Genomic DNA, 19,920 nt, shown 5'->3' on the forward strand with positions numbered 1-19,920 from the left:
GTAGGATGTTAATGTAGGATTCCTAGCAGTGTGGAGGAACAGAGGGAACTTGGTGTCCATATCCACAGTAATCTTAAAGTTGCCACGCAAGTTGATAGGGTGGTTACGAAGGTGTATGGTGTGATGGGCCTTCATTAGTCGGGGGACTGAGTTCAAGAACTGCGAGGTAATGTTGCAGCTCTATAAAACTCTGATTGGACAACATCTGCAGTATTGTGTCCAGTTCTGGTTGCCTCATTACAGGAAGGATGTGGAAGCTTTAGAGGGGGTGCAGAGGTGATTTACCAGGATGCTGCCTGAATTCAAGAACATGCCTAATGAGGAATAGTTGAGCGATCTAGGGCTTTTCTCTTGGGGTGAAGGAGGATGAGAGGAGACTTGATAGAGGTGTACAAGATGATAAGAGGCAGAGACAGAGACTTTTTTCCCAGGGTGGGAGTGGCTAATACCAGAGGCCATAATTTCAAAATGATTGGAGGAAAGTACAGGGTGATGTATATCTTTTTACAAAGAGAGTGATAGGAATGTGGAACTCTCTGTCAGGGGAGGAGGTAGAGGCAATTTAAGGATTTTTAAGAGAATCCCAGCATCGTTGATGTAAATGGGAATCTGTGCAACACCTCCCCACCCTAATGTCAATGTCCAGCTCTTCGGTTTTGCTGGCATCGACTCTGTTCTCTGACTCTTCGTTATTTGATCAGCCCAGTACAGTGGTGTCGGTGCAGTGTATGGAGAGTAGAGTAGGGACTGAGGGCACAGCCTTCAACCTTCCATTGCAGAGGTGGGGACCACAGGTGGACGGACTGCATGTGGCAAGATCTTCTTCTAAACGCTTCTTCTTTCTCTCCTTGTTGCAGACAGATGTCTTCGCTTACGGCATTATCCTGTGCGAGATCATCGCCCGAATACCAGCTGATCCGGACTACATGCCCCGCACCGAGGTAGCAACAGCAATGCTGCATTTATTTAACACCGTTTACCTTGTCAAGTGTCCGGAAATGCACTCTTGGCCAGAGTTTAACAGCAAGGGAAGTGTTTAGGATAGAATTGTTGGAGATGCTAGTGTCAGGAATCACCTCAAAGGTGTTGTGAATTCCAGAATTTTGGTCACAGCTTAAGGTGGATCAGAAAATACTGGGAATGTGCAAAGGGCCAGGATGGGACCTGCAGGAAACAGAATGGAAGGATTGAGATGGAGTCTGAGACCAGGATAAGGATTGTAGTTAGATCAGAAGCCAACACACAGACTGGCAGATTAAAAGGTGTGAGTCACAATAAATGCTACAACATTTTATACAAACAACAGGAATTCTGCAGATGCTGAAAATTCAAGCAACACACGTCAAGTTGCTGGTGAACGCAGCAGGCCAGGCAGCATCTCTAGGAAGAGGTACAGTCGACGTTTCGGGCCGAGACCCTTCATCAGGACACCAGCAACTTTGCTTGAAATTCCAGCATCTGCAGATTTCCTCGTGTTTGCGAAGATACATTTTGATTTAACTTTTTGGATGATAGGAACAGAGAATAATTGTATCCCATAGCCGCACTAGCACTGAAAAGTCCTTGGACGCACCTCTGGAACTAGAAGGAAATGGACTGTTATTGCTGCACCACCGAGTGCAGCTCCACAGAGGGAGAAAAAGGAGAGAGAGAGAAAGAATGTATGTATATAAATAAATAACGGATGGGGTACGAGGGGGAGGTGGGGCATTACTGGAAGTTAGAGAAGTCAATGTTCATGCCATCAGGTTGGAGGCACCAGGTTTTTTATTTTTATACACACATTCTTTCTCTCACTCTCCTTTTTCTCCCTCTGTCCCTCTGACTATACCCCTTGCCCATCCTCTGGGTTCCCCCTTCCCTTTTCTTTCTCCCTAGGCCTCCTGTCCCATGATCCTCTCATATCCCTTTTGCCTATCACCTGTCCAGCTCTTGGCTCCATCCCTCCCCCTCCTGTCTTCTCCTATCATTTTGGATCTCCCCCTCCCCCTCCCACTTTCAAATCTCTTACTAGCTCTTCCTTCAGTTAGTCCTGACGAAGGGTCTTGGCCTGAAACGTCGACTGTACATTTTATACAAACTATCTGCTGGAGGGAGGCTGTTTCAATTGGTACACATGTTGAGAATAAACTTGAACTTGAACTCAACGGGTCGTGGTACATTGGGCGGGTCTGTGGATAGGCTCTGGCCATTGATTGGTGGCAGAAGCAGGGCTGCAGTCAGAACTGGTCAATAGATTGCTGGGCGGGAACAGATCAAGCCTGGGCATTGACTGGTGATATGGGTGGGGCCACAGTCAGGCAGAGAGGTTGGGGAAGGAATTGACAGCCAGAGATCTTTACCCAGGGCAGAAATGACTAATACAAGAGGGTATAATTTTAAAGTAATTAAAGGCTAGTTGGGGGGTGGGGATGCCAGAGATACGTTCTTTTACACAGAGAGTGGTGGGTGTGTGGAATGCTCTCTTGGAGATGGTGGTAGAGGCAAATACATTAGGAACATACTGTATAAGAGATACTAATATGAGCACATGGATGAAAGGAAAATGGAGTGATATGTGGGAGGGAAAGGTTAGATTGAACTCTGAGTAGGTTAAAAGTTTGGCACAACATTGTGGGCTGAAGGGCCTGTACTGTGTGGTTAATGTTCTATGTTCTATTCCCTCTTCTCTTTACTGTGATAAGTGGGCATATTAACAACAATGTTGTGGCTCTAAAGTATGACGAGGTTAGAATTTTGCCTCAAATTTTACTTTGGGAGTGCAGCCTGTCATCTTTAAATACCATGTTTCTTTTGACATTCTGATAAAATGGCTCTCTGTACTAATCGAGAACAGAAACTAGTCAGTCAGATTCACAAACAACAATCACTCATTTAAACTAATCCCACATTAACTCTATGCTTTAGTTTCCTCACATTTTTTTATTTACAGAGAAATACAATGGTTAGTGCAACACTTCACAGTACTGGCTGTAAGATCAGGGCACAATTACTGCCACTGTCTGTAAGGAATTTGTCTGTTCTCTCCATGATTGCATGGATTTCCTCTGGGTGCTCAGGTTTCCTCCCACATTCCAAAGACGTACCGGTTAGGGTGAGTTATGGGCATGCTATGTCAGCATGACAACATTTGCGGACTGCCCCCAGCACATCCTCGGACGGTGTTGTCATTGACGCAAGTGGCACCTTTCACTGTTTCTTTCAACGACAAATAAAGCTAACCTCTTTAAAAAAAGTTTTTATACAGCATAGTCACCATCATCATCATAAGACCATAAGACAAAGGAGCAGAAGTTGGCCAATAGGCCCATCAGTTCTGCTCCGCCATTTTATCATGAGCTGATCCATTCTCCCATTTAGTCCCAGTCCTCCGCCTTCTCACCATAACCTTTGATGCCCTGGCTACATAGATACCTATCTTATGCCATGTCATGTGACGTAGGCAATCATGGTTCCATGGTGTCAGTGGTCACACAACCATCCACAGTCACGGAGAGAACATACAAACTCCTTACAGACAGCAGCAGAATCGAACCCTTGTTCACTTGTACTGTAAGTGTTACGCTAAACACTACACTACCGTAACACCCCAATGATGGAAGCTGAATCTTCACAATTGCCAGATTCACCTGCATGTTGATGGGAATAGGCAGATTAATAGTTTGGCATAGCCTGAATGGGCTGAAGGGCCTGTTTCTTGGCTGTGCTTATCACTCACCTACACACAAGGGGTAATCATCTAAACAACTCACATAGCTTCTGAACGTGGGAAGAAACCCGTGCAGCCACAGGAAGAAAGCCTGAAACCCCCCACAGACAGCTCCCGCCGTCAGGATCAAAGCTGGATCTCTGGTACCGTGAGGGATCTCTATCCCTGCGCCATGAGCCGCCCACAGTGCATCTGAGAATCAAGCAGATTGGGTTCTAAATGTCAGGAGTGGGAAGTGAGCTGCTCATTAGCAGGGATATATTGTAAAAGGATGAGTACTCTACTGAATCCATGCTGCACCTATTCTGCAAGTACTTGGACAGAGGCTAACTTTCACCAGACAGGGTTGTCTAATGTGGTCACTGGACACCCTCGCCATTTCCCCATCTGTCACCTACCACCTCTTCGCAAACAAAAGGCCTGCTTTTCTGATCCTACAGTCTGTTGCTGCATAAATTTTGAATGATTGGCCTGTGACTGGGTTCCAGAAGACCTGAATAATTCAGTAATGGCTGTGCGTGGTAAGTGAAGTCCTTTCTCTGCATTCAGCACCACCTTTGTGCAGCTTCCCTGTGTTTGTAAGGTGATTATGGCAGCTTAGTCATTGTACGTGGTGAATGCTATCAAATAAATTATTTACACCTCCGTAGCAGCAGCTGTCCGTTAAAGTGTGGCTGGTTCACTTCGAACAGTACAATGCAGCACAGAACCCTCAACCCACAATGTTGTGCCAACTTTTTAACCTACTTTAAGATCAATCTAGCCTTCCCTCCATTTTTATTTCATCTGTTTCAAGTTCTGTTTAATTCTCATTTAACCACATACATGAATACAGCCAAACGAAACAGTTTATTTGGGGCCAAGATGCAAAATAGAATCAACGGTCACACACATCACTCATACGTCAAGTAGTTATAATAGCAGAAAAACATTCAGTCACAAAATATATCTGGCCCAAGTCCGAGTGTCTTGGCCTGTGGACTGATGGTGCATAAGGTTTTGTCCTTCAGCCATGTTTCTGTAAGAACAAGCACATAGCAGTTCCTCATCACAGGCGAATGTAATCCAGCTCATCTTCCACCGAGTGAACACTAGTGGGCAGCTCCAGCAGGAGGGGCAGCCGTCAACCCAGCACGGACTCCAGCTCTATCAAACACCACCTCCAGCATCTCTTCCCCAGGTGGCTGCAACAGGCAACCCCACAGTATGAGGGTCTGGTCTACAAAACAACCTAGTCCACACAGACTCCCTGCCATTGGTCTTGCCAGTCTAAGAGTTTCTTAAATGCATTTAATGTATCTGCCTCTACCACCACCCCTGGCAGTGTGTTCCACGCACCCATCACGATGTAAAAAAAAATCGCCCCTGACATCCCCCCTATACTTTTCTCCAAACACCTTAAAATTATGCCCCTTTTGTATTAGCCGTCCACCCTGCAAAAAAAACCTCTGGGTATTCACTCAGTATATATGCCTCTTGTACATATCTATCATCACCTTTACTTCCTGAGAAAACTAAAGAAATTTGGCTTGTCCCCTAAAACCCTCAGTAATTTTTATAGATGCACCGTAGAAAGCATTCTTCTTGGGTGCATCACAACATAGTATGGAAGTTGTCCTGTCCAAGACTGAAAGAAGCTGCAGAAGATCGTGAACACGGCGCAGCACATCACACAAACCAATCTTCCGTCCGTGGACTCACTTTACACCGCATGCTGTCAGAGCAGTGCTGCCAGGATAATCAAGGACACGACCCACCCAGGCAACACACTTTTCGTCCCTCTCCCCTCCGGGAGAAGGTTCAGGAGCTTGAAGACTCGTATGGCCAGATTTGGGAACAGCTTCTTTCCAACTGTAATAAGACTGCTGAACGGATCCTGACCCGGATCTGGGCCATACCCTCCAAATATCCGGACCTGCCTCTCAGTTTTTTTGCACTATCTTACTTCCCATTTTTCTATTTATGATTTATAATTTAAATTTTTAATATTTAATATTTGTAATCAAGGGAGTGCGAAGCGCAGAATCAAATATCGCTGTGATGATTGTACATTCTAGTTCCAATTGTTTGGTGACAATAAAGTATAAAGTATCAAGTCACCTCATCCTCCATCACTCCAAAGAGAAAAAGCCCTAACTTGCTTAACCGCTCCGCATAAGACATGCTCTCCAATCCAGGCAGCATCCTGGTAAACCTCCTCTGCATGCTCTCTAAAGATTCCACATCCTTCCTATAATGAAATGACCAGAATTCCAAGTGTGGTCTCACCAGGGTTTTTATGGAGCTGCAACATTACGTCACAGCTCTTGAACTAATCCCCCTGACTAGTGAAGAACAACACACCATTCAGTTTCTGAAGTGCCCAATCAACTTTGAGGGATCTCTGGTGATATTGGGCCATGTGGGTTCATTGGACTGAAGTGCCTGTTACTGTGCTGTATCTCTGAATAAAAATAAAGAAGTGAATGTTTGACAGTTGGTACAGATCAATAGGTTAAAGGGCTTCCTTCCTTGGTGGAAGGGTTTAAGCCTTGAGATCTGTGACTGAGGTTGTAACTGGGGAATCAAGTCTGGTGGTGATTAATATTGTGAATGAGTCAGGCCAGGACCCAGAGGGATTGACACTAAATATATTTTTACATGAAAAAAGGGAAATGGAGCAGGAAGGCACATCTTTGCACATTTAAGCAAATGAATCAACACTTCTAAAGATAAAAGAATAACTTTGTCACACGTACATGAAAACAGTGAAATGTGTTGTTTTCATCAATGACCAGCACTGTCAGGGAATGTCCTGGGGGCAGCCCGCAGGTATTGCCAAGCTTCTGGCGCCCACAACCTATTAACCCTTACTAACCTATACGTCTTTGGAATGTAGGAAGAAACTGGGCTACCAGGAGGAAGCAATTCCGGGGAGAATGTACAAACTCCTTATAGACAGCGATGGGAATTGAACTTCTGATTACTGATTGCCAGCGCTATAAAGGATAATGCTAACTACTGCCGTGCCAGATTAACGGTCATATCAACGAAGTAGATGATTTGTCCCATCGAGTCTGCTCTGCCACTCCACCATGGCTGAATTATTTTCCCTCTCAACTCCCTTCTCTTTCCTTCTCATCTTTGATGACCTGACTAATCAGGAAGCTCAAACCCTGAGGGTATTTTCACTCTACTGCAGAAATACTTTCTCAATGCATTGCTGTTATTTCATCATAGCCTAGAGGTAGCAGCTTCAGTTTGCATTCCTATCTCCCTGTATCAGTTCATCACTGTGCATGGGGATCGGAAAAGTCTACAAAGTGGTGGATACAGCCCAATCCATCAGAGATAAAGCCCCCAGCCCCACCATTGAGCACATTTACAAGGAACGCTACCTCGAGAAAGCAGCATCCGTCATCAAGGACCCACCATGCAGACCGTGGCCTCTTCTCTCAGCTACTGTACCATCTGGCAGGAGCCTGAGGTCCCACACCACCACTTTCAAAGTAAATTTTTCAAACCATGTTCTTTGAGATTCACCATACACTACTTTGAGGTTCAGGAACAGTTGGTATCCTACAGCCATTAGGCTCCTGATCCAGCGTGGATAACTGTGTGCAGTTTTGGTCTTCAAATTTGAGGAAGGACATTCTTGCTATTGAGGGAGTGCAGCGTAGGTTCACAAGGTTATTCCCGGGATGGCGGGACTGTCATGTCGAAAGATTGGAGCGACTGGGCATGTATACTCTGAAATTTAGAAGGCTGAGAGGGGATCTTATTGAAACATATAAGATTATTAAGGGATTGGACACGCTGGAGGCAGGAAGCATGTTCCTGCTGATGGGTGAGTCCAGAACCAGAGGCCACAGTTTAAGAATAAGGGGTAGGCCATTTAGAACGGAGTTGAGGAAAAACTTTTTCACCCAGAGAGTGGTGGATATATGGAATGCTCTGCCCCAGAAGGCTGTGGAGGCCAAGTCTCTGGATGCTTTCAAAAAAGAAATGGATAGAGCTCTTAAACATAGTGGAATCAAAGGTTTTGGGGATAAGGCAGGAACTGGATACTGATTGTGGATGATCAGCCATGATCACAGTGAATGGCGGTGCTAGCTCGAAAGGCCGAATGGCCTACTCCTGCACCTATTGTCTATTTACTCACAACACCGAACTGATTCCATAACCTATGGACTCACTTTCAAGGACTCCACAACTCACGGTCTTAGTAGCATTTTTTTTTCTCTCATTTGCACAATTTGTATTTTGCACGTTGTTTGTGTATTTTCATAAATTCTGTTGTATTTTTCCCTGTAAAGAAACTGAATCTCATGTAGTATATGGTAACATATACGTACATTCCTGTATTGGGCTGTAGGTTTTCTACGTTTCTTTATACATTGACTTAACCACCAGCGGCCGTGTTTCTCATCAGTTCAAACCGCGAAGCTGCCATAAAATCACGCACACTTCGCCACCTGCTGGCAGTACTCGGTGGTGCAGCAATAACAGTCCATTTCCTTCTAGTTCCAGAGGTGCGTCCAAGGACTTTTCAGTGCTAGTGCGGCTATGGGATACAATTATTCTCTGTTCCTATCATCCAAAAAGTTAAATCAAAATGTATCTTCGCAAACACGAGGAAATCTGCAGATGCTGGAATTTCAAGCAAAGTTGCCAGTATCCTGATGAAGGGTCTCGGCCCGAAACGTCGACTGTACCTCTCCCTAGAGATGCTGCCTGGCCTGCTGCGTTCACCAGCAACTTTGATATGTGTTGCTCAAAATGTATCTTGCTAGGACTTGTGGACCTGAGTTATAGGTTTATTCCCTCCAGTGAAGGAGAATGACAGGGAATCAAATCAGATTCAGCTTTATTATCACTGACACATGTGAAATTTGTTTACCAGCAGCAGTACAGTGCAATACATAAAATATTTACAAAAGCAAATGAGGGTGTACAAAATGATGAAGGGTAGAGATAGGGTAAATGCATGCAGGCTTTTTCCCACTGAGGTTGAGTGAGACTGGAACTAGCGGCCACAGGTTTTGGGTGAAAGATGAAATATTTAAGGGAAACTTCTTCACTCAGAGGGAGGTGAGTGTGGAAGGAGATGCCAGTGGAAGTGGGGGATGCAGCGTTTAAGAGAAGTTTGAAGAGGTACATGGATGGGAGCGGTTTGGAGGCCTACAGTCCAGGTGCAGGTAGATGGGACTAGCAGAATAGTTCAGTATGGACTGCGTGGTCTGAAAGGCCTGTATCCGTGTTTCAGGGCTCTATGACTCGAAAATAGATTGCAGAACAAGTCAACACTTTTGACCCAAACTCAGTTTACACTGACACATTTCTGCTTGTTAGGATTAACTGTAGTTTTCAGCTCAGCACCGAGTGCACAAGGCGCTATCTAAAACTCCTCTCTGCCCTCCAGTCGCCCACTGATCACTTCCATTTGTCTCTATTTTCACAGTCTGATTAAGGTCTCAGAGCAGACAGCTGACATGCTCTCCATTCCCTCCACAGAACTTTGGCCTGGATGTGAAAACTTTCCAGAAGATGGTGGGAGACTGTCCCCCTGTGTTCCTGGACCTGGCAGTCCTCTGCTGCAATGTGAGTCTGATGGGAAACTTTCAAATTGGGCTTCCACAACTCCCTTCAAAGCCAAGATGCGTGTGCAAAATTATGCATGAATAGTAGTGTCCTAGCAGTACTGAAGAACAGAGGCTCTTTGGTGACATTGCCTGGGGTATAGAATATAAGGGCAGGGGATTTATGGTGCAACTTGAAATTGCATTTGATACAAACATTGGTGATGCTGTAGAGAAAATCAGAATCAGGTTTACTATCACTGGCGTACATCGTGAAATGTGTTGTTTAGTGGTAGCACACCATGCAATACATAATATTCTTAAAAACTATAAATTACAATAATACATATACAGTTGAAGTTAGAAGTTTACATACACCTTGACCAAATACATTTAAACTCAGTTTTTCACAATTCCTGACACTTAATCCCAGAAAACATTCCCTGTCTTAGGTTAGTTAGGATCACTATTTTAAGAATGTGAAATGTCAGAATAATAGTAGAGAGAATGATTTATTTCAGCTTTTATTTCTTTCATCACTTTCCCAGTGGGTCAGAAGTTTACAAACACTTTGCTAGTATTTGGTAGCATTGCCTTTAAATTGTTTAACTTGGGTCAAACGTTTTGGTTAGCCTTCCACAAGCTTCTCACAGTAAATTGCTGGAATTTTGTTCCATTCCTTCAGACAGAACTGGTGTAACTGAGTCAGGTTTGTAGGCCTCCTTGCTCGCACATGCTTTTTCAGTTCTGCCCACAAATCAGTTGAAACAAAAATTGAACTGTTTGGCCATAATGACCATCGTTATGTTTGGAGGAAAATGGGTGAGGCTTGCAAGCTGAAGAACACCATCCCAACCATGAAGCATGGGGGGGGGCAGCATCATGTGGGGGTGCTTTGCTGCAGGAGGGACTGGTGAACTTCACAAAATAGATGGCATCATGAGGAAGGAAAATTATGTGGATATATTGAAGCAACATCTCAAGACACAGCCCAGAAGTTAAAGCTCGATCACAAATGGGTCTTCCAAATGGACAATGACCCCAAGCATACCTCCAAAGTTGTGGCAAAACTGCTTAAGGACAACAAAGTCAAAGTATTGGAGTGGCCATCACAAAGCCCTGACCTCAATCTAATAGAAACTTTGTGGGCAGAACTGAAAAAGCATGTGCGAGCAAGAAGGCCTACAATCCTGACTCAGCTACACCAGTTCTGTCTGGAGGAATGGAACAAAATTCCAGCGACTTACTGTGAGAAGCTTGTGGAAGGCTACCAAAACATTTGACCCAAGTTAAACAATTTAAAGGCAATGTTACCAAATACTAACAAGGCGTATGTAAAATTCTGACCCACTGGGAAAGTGATGAAAGAAATAAAAGCTGAAATGAATCATTCTCTCTACTATTACTCTGACATTTCACTTTCTTAAAATAGTGATCCTAACTGACCTAAGACAGGGAATGTTTTGTAAAAAACTGAGTTTAAACATATTTTGCTAAGGTGTATGTAAACTTCTGACTTCAACTGTATATAAATTAAGTATTGCAAAAAGTCTGCAAAAGGGGAGAAAAAGTAAGGCAACGTACATGGGTTCATTATCCATTCAGAAATCTGGTGGAGGGGAAGAGGTGACTGAAAAAAGGCAGAAGAAAATAAACTATAGGCCAGTTAATCTGACCTCAGTGGTTGGGAAGATGTTGAACTCAATTATTAAGGATGAGGTCTCGGTACTTGGAGACACACGATAAGTCAGCACGGCCACAGTCAGCATGGTTTCCTCAAGGAAAAATCTTGTCCGACAAATCTGTTGGAATTCTGTGTAGAAACAACAAGCAAGATAGATAAAGGAAAATCGGATTTTCAAATGACCTTTGACAAGGTGCTATAATTAAGGCTGCTCCCAGAGTATTACAGGAAAGATTCGAGCATGGATAATGCAGTGGCTGATTGGCAGGAGGCAAAGAGTGGGAATAAAAGGAGCCTTTTCTGGTTGACTGCAAAAGACCAGTGGTACTCCACATGGGTCTGCGATGGGACTGACACAATCATGCCAATGATTTGGATGATGGAATTGATGGCTTTCTTGCAGTTTGCAGACAATGTGAAGATAAGTGGCAGGGCAGGTAGTTTTGAGGAAGTAGAGAGGCTACAGAAGGACTGAGACAGATAAGGAGAATGGGCAAAAAATGGCAATGGAATACAGTGTCAGGAAGTGTATGGTCATGCACTTTGTAGAAGAAATAAAAGGGTTGACTATTTTCTAAATGGAGAGAAAATACAAAAAACTGAGGTGCAAAGGGACTTGGAAGTCCTTGAACAGGATTCCCTAAAGGTTAATTTGCAGGTTGAGTCTGTGGCGAGGAAGGCAAATGCAATGTTAGCATTCATTTTGAGAGGACTAGAATATAAAAGCAAGGATGTAATGTTGAGACTTTGTAAAGCACTGGTGAGACCTTACTTGGAGTACTGTGAGCATCTTAGAAAGGATGTGCTTAATCTGGAGAGGATTCAAAGGAGGTTCACAAAACTGATTCCAGGATTGAATGACTTGTTTGATGGCTCTGGGCCTTTATTCACTAGAATTCAGAAGAATGAGGGGCGACCACAGTTAAACCCATTGAATGGTGAAAGGCCTTGATAGAGCGGATGTGCAGAGGTTGTTTCTTATGATGGGAGAGTCGAAGACCAGAGGACACAGCCTCAGAACAGAGGGGCAACAGAGGTGGAATTTCTTTAGCCAGAGAGCCGTGAATCTGGGGAATTCATCGCCACAGGCAGCTGTGGAGGCCAAGTCTTTATGTATATTTAAGGCATTCTTGATCGTTCAGGGCATGAAGGGATATGGGGAGAAGGCAGGAGTTTGTGGCTGAGAGTAAAATTGCATCAGCCATGATAAAATGGCAGAGCAGACACAATGGACCAAATGGCCTAATTCTGCTCAAGAAGAAAAAACTTCCTGAATCGTTGAGTGTATTTCTTCAGGCTCCTCTACTACATCCTCAATGGTAGCAATGAAATGAGGGCATATCCTGGGTGATGGGGGTCCTTAGAAACAATGCTGCCTTTTCGAGGCATCACATTTTGAAGATGTCCTCAATGCTGGGGAGGCCAGTGCCCATGATGGAGCTGCCCGAGTTTACAACTTTCCACAACGAGCAAGGAAGATTGCCTGAGGATTGCACAATCTGATCAGCCTGAAAGTTGGATGAAGCAATAGCAAACGATCTAGATGTACAACATTGTAGGTAACTGAATAATGTCACTGCTACCAACGCAGTCCAGAGGCAACAGGCAGAGGTGGATGACATTACTGCTCCAATAAGCAGCATGTCTGATGCAGCCTGAGGTGAAAGTGAAAAAGATGAAAAAAAAACAGGAGTTTCCAAAGGACGAGTCTCTATTTGTAGCTAACTTTAAGGTCAAAGGTAGGCTTTATTTGTCACATTCGAAAAATAGTGAAATGTGTTGTTAGCATTACTGGCCAACATAGTCTGAGCATTGTGTTGGAGGCTAGCCTGCATGCACGGTCATGCTCCTGGTTCCAACACAGCATGCCCACAACTTACCAACCCATGTGTCTTTGGAATGTGGGAGGAATCCAGAGGAAACCTGTCAGGGAGGGGGTGGTTGATGTGCTCTGCTTTGATGGTACAGCAGACAAGCAATTCAGCTTGCAACAGTAAATTCGCTGGGAAATGAAACGACGTGAATTCTCTAATTGTCGAAACATTATTTTTTGTTTCCATTTTCTGCACATTTAGTTGGATTCCACCAAAAGGCCATCCTTTAAAGAGGTTGTTCAAAGACTTGAGGTGATACTGGAAGAGAAGCTGTACGAGAACACAGCTCCAGTCATTGACACTGCAAGAGATCATCATATAACAGTTGAAGTGTCAAGAGTGCCTAATGGTAATTTGAAATTGATAAGGAGGGATAAAAAGAGGTGGGGATAGAGAAAAGAGCAAAGATGATTTGTGTGGCAAAATGAAGCTAGTGTGGAAGGAAAAGCAGAGGGACAATGAGAGAAACAAAGAAGCAGGTTCATGACGACACTGTCCCATCACAGGGTCAAATAACATAAATGGAGCTTCACTCTGTGTCTGACCCCGAGAGTGTGTGATGTGACAGTGCAGAGGGAGTTTCTGTGATGGGACAGTGTAGAGGGAGCTTCACTCTGTCTGACCCCGGGAATGTGTGATGGAGCTAACCCTGGGAGTGTGTGATGGGACAGTGTAGAGGGAGTTTCACTCTGTGTCTGACCTCGGGAGTGTGTGATGGGACAGTGTAGAGGGAGTTTCACTCTGTGTCTGACCCCAGGAGTGTGTGATGGGACAGTGTAGAGGGAGCTTCACTCTGTGTCTGACCCCAGGAGTGTGTGATGGGACAGTGTAGAGGGAGTTTCACTCTGTGTCTGACCCCAGGAGTGCGTGATGGGACAGTGTAGAGGGAGTTTCACTCTGTGTCTGACCCCAGGAGTGCATGATGGGACAGTGTAGAGGGAGTTTCACTCTGTGTCTGACCCCGGGAGTGTGTGATGGGACAGTGTAGAGGGAGTTTCACTCTGTGTGTGACCCCAGGAGTGTGTGATGGGACAGTGTAGAGGGAGTTTCACTCTGTTTCTGACCCCCGGGGTGTGTGATGGGACAGCGTAGAGGGAGTTTCACTCTGTGTCTGACCCCAGGAGTGTGTGATGGGACAGTGTAGAGGCAGCTTCACTTATATCTTACTTTCTGTTCCCCATCTCTCTCATACAGGAGGAGAAGGCCAGTGCCAGGAAGCAGCCCGGAGCGGCAGTGGAGGGCGTCTCCGGGGCACCAGCGACAGCCTGCGGATCCAGTGCGAGCCCCGGCTGTCACGCAGCCACTCGGACATGCTGTCGCCGACCGGCGAGATGCCAGGGCTGCGAGCCCGGTTTAATCCGTTCTCGGGCCGGGAGGACCTGAAGGGCGGCAAGATCAAGCTGTACGACTCGCCCAGCAAGTCGGTCATCTCGCTGACCTTCGAGCTGCCGCCGGCCGCCGCCTGCCACGTCCCCATGCCCACCACCCCCGAGCCGCTGACGGGGGCGGGCCGCGGCCTGCCCGCCCTGCTGCTGCCGGCCCGACGCTGCTACTCACTGCCCTCGTCGCCCGTGCTCAGCCGCGGGTCGCACTTCTTCCGCCAGGCCGGGCCGCTGTGCCGCCTCGGACTGGAGTCGGACGACAGCGACCAGGAGGAAGAGCAGGCAGCGGCCGAGACTCATGGGCCCTCCGCCGGGTACGGGGGAGCCAGTGGGCCCTCCGGCTCTCCAGAACTCCACCAAGAATCCGCCTCGGACGGCAGGCCGTGCGGCGGCGGCGCAGCAAACGTTGTGACGGTCAGCGAGCCGATCCCACCCTCGGGAGGAGACCGGGCCACCAGGCAACATGGGCCGGGCTCCGGCACCGCGCATGCGTCGTCATTAACAGTCGCAGCGCAGGGGACCGGACTGATAGATAATACGCATGCGGAGTCGTTTACAGAGCCGGCGCGGAGGGCCGGATTGACGGATAGTACGCATGCGGAGGCGTTGACAGTCCCGGCGCAGGGTGCGGGGTTGATGGAGAGTGTGCGTGCCCTCACGACAGCCTCCCAGTCGTCGAATAGTACTCACGCTTCCACGGTTCCCGCACGAGGCACTGGGTTGACGGACAGTACCCACGCGGCGATGACAAAGTTATCCGTGAGAGAAATCGGGTTGACGGACAGTGCGCGTGCGCCAGTCTCTGCCAAAGGGACGTGGTCGTCAGAAAGCGCGCATGCCCCAGCATCAACGGTCGGGCTGTCGGACAGTGCGCATGCGCTGACGGCCCCTTCGCCGGGGAATGAGATTGCGCAGGTGCCGGTGCTGACGGTTACAGCGCCGGGTCGGGGTCGGTCAGCTAGTGCGCAAGCGCCGGTGTCGATGATCGACGTCAGCGTGGGGCAGCCGCGTGGTGAGGTCGCGCATGCGTCCGATGTTCCGCTGGTGTGTGATGGCGGGTCCGAGTCGGACGAGCCGGTGTCGTGCCCGGGCTGCTGCCTACCGGGCTTCGCCTTCTTCCCGCCTGTGTGCATGCGGCCGTCCCGACCGGCCCGCTACCGCAGCCTGAGTTACCCTTCTGAGCAGGGCCCGCGACACATTCCGCAGGCCTAACCTTGTCCCGAGAGTGGCCCTGACCTCATCCCGGCCAACCCTCCACCCTCAAGAGATCAATCTCACCCGTTGCCAACCTCCACCCCAAGGAGACACGCACACAACCCCCAAACCGACTTCCTCCCCATGGGAATGCCTCACCAACCATCCAATGGAGACTTCCCAACCAACCTCTCCATGGCAATCCTCCTCCAACCATCCAATGGAGACTTCCCAACCAACCTCCGCCCCCCCATGGGAATGCTCCCCCAACCATTCAATGGGGACTTCCCAATCAACCCCCCCCCCCATGGGAATGCTCCTCCAACCATCCAGTGGGGAGTTCCCAACCAACCTCCCCACGGGCATGCTTCCCCCACCACCGACCTTCTCGCAGAGACGCTTGCCAACCATCCTCCCTAATGGAGTGCTCCCCCACCCGCCACCGAACTCCGCTGTATTCCCCACATCCCAGTCCCTTTTCTGACCCATGGGGAATCCCACCCTCCTCCCAAGGACACCCTTCCACTCACCAAACACCTCCTACAGAAACCCGTCTGCACTGCCAACTCAGTTCTCCTGTTTGATCTCTTCATTTCCCCATCTCCCCCACACCCCCAGTTAGACATCAGGCTGACTTTGGCCTTGTATATAAGCGCATGGCTGCTTTGGTTCAAAAGATTTTAGTTAGATCTCGAAAGTTCCTTGTATTAATCATTTCTCTTATGATTTTTTAACACAGAGAGAGGGTTGGTTAGTGTGGTACATTCAGGTGGTGCCTTTAACAATACCTGGTGCAATATTTTGTCCTTGAGTGGGGCACAAATCTTAAACTGGTGTATACACACAATGGATTTTGGTTGTATTTTGTCTTTGTTTATTTTTGATCTGTGCACTTGGATTTTTTAAAACTTGCTGTTTGCTTATGGTGTATTTTAAGCAATATTCATTCCTCGCAGAGGGTTTATTCTCCAGTCGCCCCCGAAGGGAGAGATGGGTCTCCACCCTAACTGCCCTGAGGTAGAGGGCATCTGTCCAGCACTGGCTTCCCCCAATTCACGGTAGTTTGGATGTGAATCGTACTGACGAGTGGCAGATTAAATGTGCGGGTCAGTGTCATTACAAGACCACAAGACGTAGAAGCAGAATTAGGCCATTTGGCCTGTCGAGTCTGCTGCACCATTCCGTCATGGCTGATTAATTACCCCACTCAACTCCATTCTCCTGCCTTCTCCCCATAACCTTTGCTGCCTTGACTAATGGCAATCATTGTTGACTGGGAGAGTCAGTAGCTGAATGCAGAGAGCTCTCAGCCCCAAGACGATGGAAATGTCTAACCTAACTTTGGTGAGACCTGTGTTCCTGTACTATGTGCACAGACACCTGCCCTGGCGTCATTCAGTTAAAGATCCCCATATCGTTGCTTGAAATTGCCTGCAGGGGGTGTGGGAACCAGAGAAATCATGGTGTTTATATAATCTACTATACCTCTTAACTCCAGTGCAGTGAACAGGACAATAGCTACACCACCACGTAATGTATAGTTAGCCCTGTGCTGGGTGTTCTCTTAACGAAAGGGCTGAGCTATTTTGCGATGTAAATCTTTGGGGTGGGGGTGATATGGGGAGTGGGAGGCAGTTGTAACAATGTACAGACACCCACACATTGAATTGGCCTCTGAAACCATCTTCCAGGGAAGGACTCCAACAGAAAACTCTCCCAGGGAGATACACGTGATGGAGACTTGTTATTATAGGGAGAGTTCATCCACGAAATGACTGGGTTCCCAATGTAAAGATGCATCTCCCCCACTACACTTGACTGAGATTCCCAGCGGTTGTAAAGATACATCTCCCTGGGAGAGAAAGAGGTGGAGATACTCAGCTATGTACAGATAAGTCTCCTTGAAAGAGGGGAAACTGAGAGATCCCAGTGTGCACAGATATGTTGTTGTAAATTGGGCAAATATTGTTCTATTTTGAGGACACCTTTTGTAACCATTTGGTTAATCTTTCTTGCTCTTTATTGTCTGGCCGAAGAGTCAGAGTTTAATAAAGCTTTGATCTTTGATGTTTCCTTCCCCGTCTTTTATTTTTGTTTGTGTCGAGGAACAGTTTTTGTGAAAGGTACTCTCAATAGTCTGTGACCGTTTACAGTCCAAGCCCTCTGTCATCAGCCTCTTCCTGACCAGTCCTGCAATGGGTGCAACGGTAGGTTTGTAGATAGGGCAATACTATTACCGCTAGGGACACAGCGGAGTTCATTTATGACATTCTCTAAGGAGTCAATGTGCGTCCTCCCTGTGGAACGTGTGGTTTTTCCTCGGGTGTTCCGGTTTCCTCCCACGGTCCAAAGACATACCGGGCAGTTTAATTGGTCATTGTAAATTGTCCTGTGATTGGTTAGGGTTAAGGCCATAAGACGTTGGGCTGAATGGACTAATTCTGCTCCTTTGAGTCTTTGCCGCCATTGCACCTTTTATCTCTCTCAACCCCATTTTCCTGTTTTCTCCCCATAACTTTGACCCCCTGAATATCAACAACCTATCAATCGCTGCTTTAAATGCACCCAATGATTTGGATTCACAGCCGTCTGTGGCAATGAATTGCACAGAGTCACTACCCTCTGGCTAAAGAAATTCCTCTTCAACTCTGCTCTGAAATGGACATCCCTCTATTCTGATGCTGTGCTCTCTGGTCCTGGACTCACTCACGATAGAAAACATTTCCCCACATCCACTCTGTATAGAGCATTCAATATTCAATATGATTCAATTAGATCCAGTGTCATCAAACATTAGTGGCATGTTAACCCTTTCATTTCCAGAATCATTCTCATGAACTTCCTCTGGACTCTGTTCAATGCCAGTACATCCCTTTTAGATAAGGGGCCCAAACCGGTACAGGTGACCCCTGTTTCCATCCAGGGGGTCAGTGTGGACATGGTGGAGGATTACAAATACCTGGGGATACGAATTGACAATAAATTGGACTGGTCAAAGAACACTGAGGCTGTCTACAAGAAGGGTCAGAACCGTCTCTATTTCCTGAGGAGACTGAGGTCCTTTAATACCTGCCGGACGATGCAGAGGATGTTCTACGAGTCTGTGGTGGCCAGTGCGATCATGTTTGCTGTTGTGTGCTGGGGCAGCAGGCTGAGGGTGGCAGACACCAACAGAATCAACAAACTCATTTGTAAGGCCAGTGATGTTGTGGGGATGGAACTGGACTCTCTGAGAGTGGTGTCTGAAAAAAGGATGCTGTCTAAGTTGCATGCCATCTTGGTCAATGTCTCCCATCCACTACATAATGTGCTGGGTGGGCACAGGAGTACATTCAGCCAGAGACTCATTCCACCGAGATGCAGCACTGAGCATCAGAGGAAGTCATTCCTGCCTGTGGCCATCAAACTTTACAACTCCTCCCTTGGCGGGTCAGACACCCTGAGCCAGTAGGCTGGTCCTGGACTTAATTCATAATTTATTGGCATAATTTACATATTACTATTTAACTATTTATGGTTCTATTACTAGTTATTATTTATGGAGCGACTGTAACGAAAACCAGTTTCCCCCGGGATTAATAAAGTATGACTAAATAACTAAATAACTAAACCTGCACACAGTATTCCAAGTGCAGTCTGATCAGTGCCTTATAAAGCCTCAGCATTACATCCTTGTTTTTATATTCATTTTCGTCTTGAAATGAATGCTAACATCGCATTTGTCTTCCTCACCACCAACTCAACCTGCAAGTTAACCTATAAGGAACCCTGCACAAGAACTTCCATGCTCCTTTGCATCTCCGATTTTTAAATTTTCTTCCATTTAGAAAATGGGAACCTTTATTCCTTCTACCAAGGTGAATGACCCTTACATTATATTCCATTTGCCACTTCTCTGCCTGTTCATCCAATATACCCAAGTCCTTCTGCAGACTCCCTTTCTGAACACTATTTGCCCCTCCACCTGTCTTTGTATTGTCTGCAAACATATCTACAAAGCCATCAATTCTGTCATCCAACAGCAACCTCTGCAGAACACTGCTAGACACTGGCGACCAACCAGAAACGGTTCCCTTTGTCTCCTTCAATCAGCCAATGCTGTATCCATACCAGTAACTTTCCTGTAATACCATGGGCTCTTATCTTGATAAACAGCCTCATGTGCAGCGCTTAGTCAGAGACCATCTGAAGATCCAAGTACACGACATCTTTTGTCTATCCTGCTTGCTATTTCTTTGAAGAATTCTAACTGATTTGTCAGGGAAGATTTTCCCTTGAGGAAACCATGCTGACTTTGGCCTTGTTTAAATCATGTGCCTCCAAGTACCCCTAAACCTCATCCCTGATCGTGGACTCCCAACATCTTCCCAACTACTGAAGTCAGGCTAACTGGTTTATCTTTTCCTTTCTTCTGCCCCTCTCCCTTCTTAAAGAGTGGAGTGACATCTGCAATTTTTCCAGTCTTCCAGAGCCATTCTAGAATCTAGAAATTCCTGAAAGATTGTTACTAATGCCTCCC

The 19,920-nt window shown here is 46.6% G+C and overlaps 1 protein-coding gene across 1 annotated transcript in view; it reads left to right on the top strand.

The window, feature by feature from the left end:
* Positions 1 to 19,685, top strand: part of LOC134347244 (dual specificity testis-specific protein kinase 2-like) — a 135,229-nt gene extending 115,544 nt beyond the window's left edge. The window contains exons 7-10 of the mRNA XM_063049591.1: positions 858 to 941; positions 9,203 to 9,289; positions 13,027 to 13,174; positions 14,020 to 19,685. Of these exons, the coding sequence (XP_062905661.1) occupies positions 858 to 941; positions 9,203 to 9,289; positions 13,027 to 13,174; positions 14,020 to 15,419 (1,719 nt within the window). The 3' untranslated portion in view covers positions 15,420 to 19,685. The remainder of the gene's footprint in view (positions 1 to 857; positions 942 to 9,202; positions 9,290 to 13,026; positions 13,175 to 14,019) is intronic.
* Positions 19,686 to 19,920: the final 235 nt, after the last annotated feature.

The sequence above is a fragment of the Mobula hypostoma genome, chromosome 5 (assembly GCF_963921235.1).
Source record: "Mobula hypostoma chromosome 5, sMobHyp1.1, whole genome shotgun sequence".
In the NCBI taxonomy this organism is placed as follows: Eukaryota; Metazoa; Chordata; class Chondrichthyes; order Myliobatiformes; family Myliobatidae; genus Mobula; species Mobula hypostoma.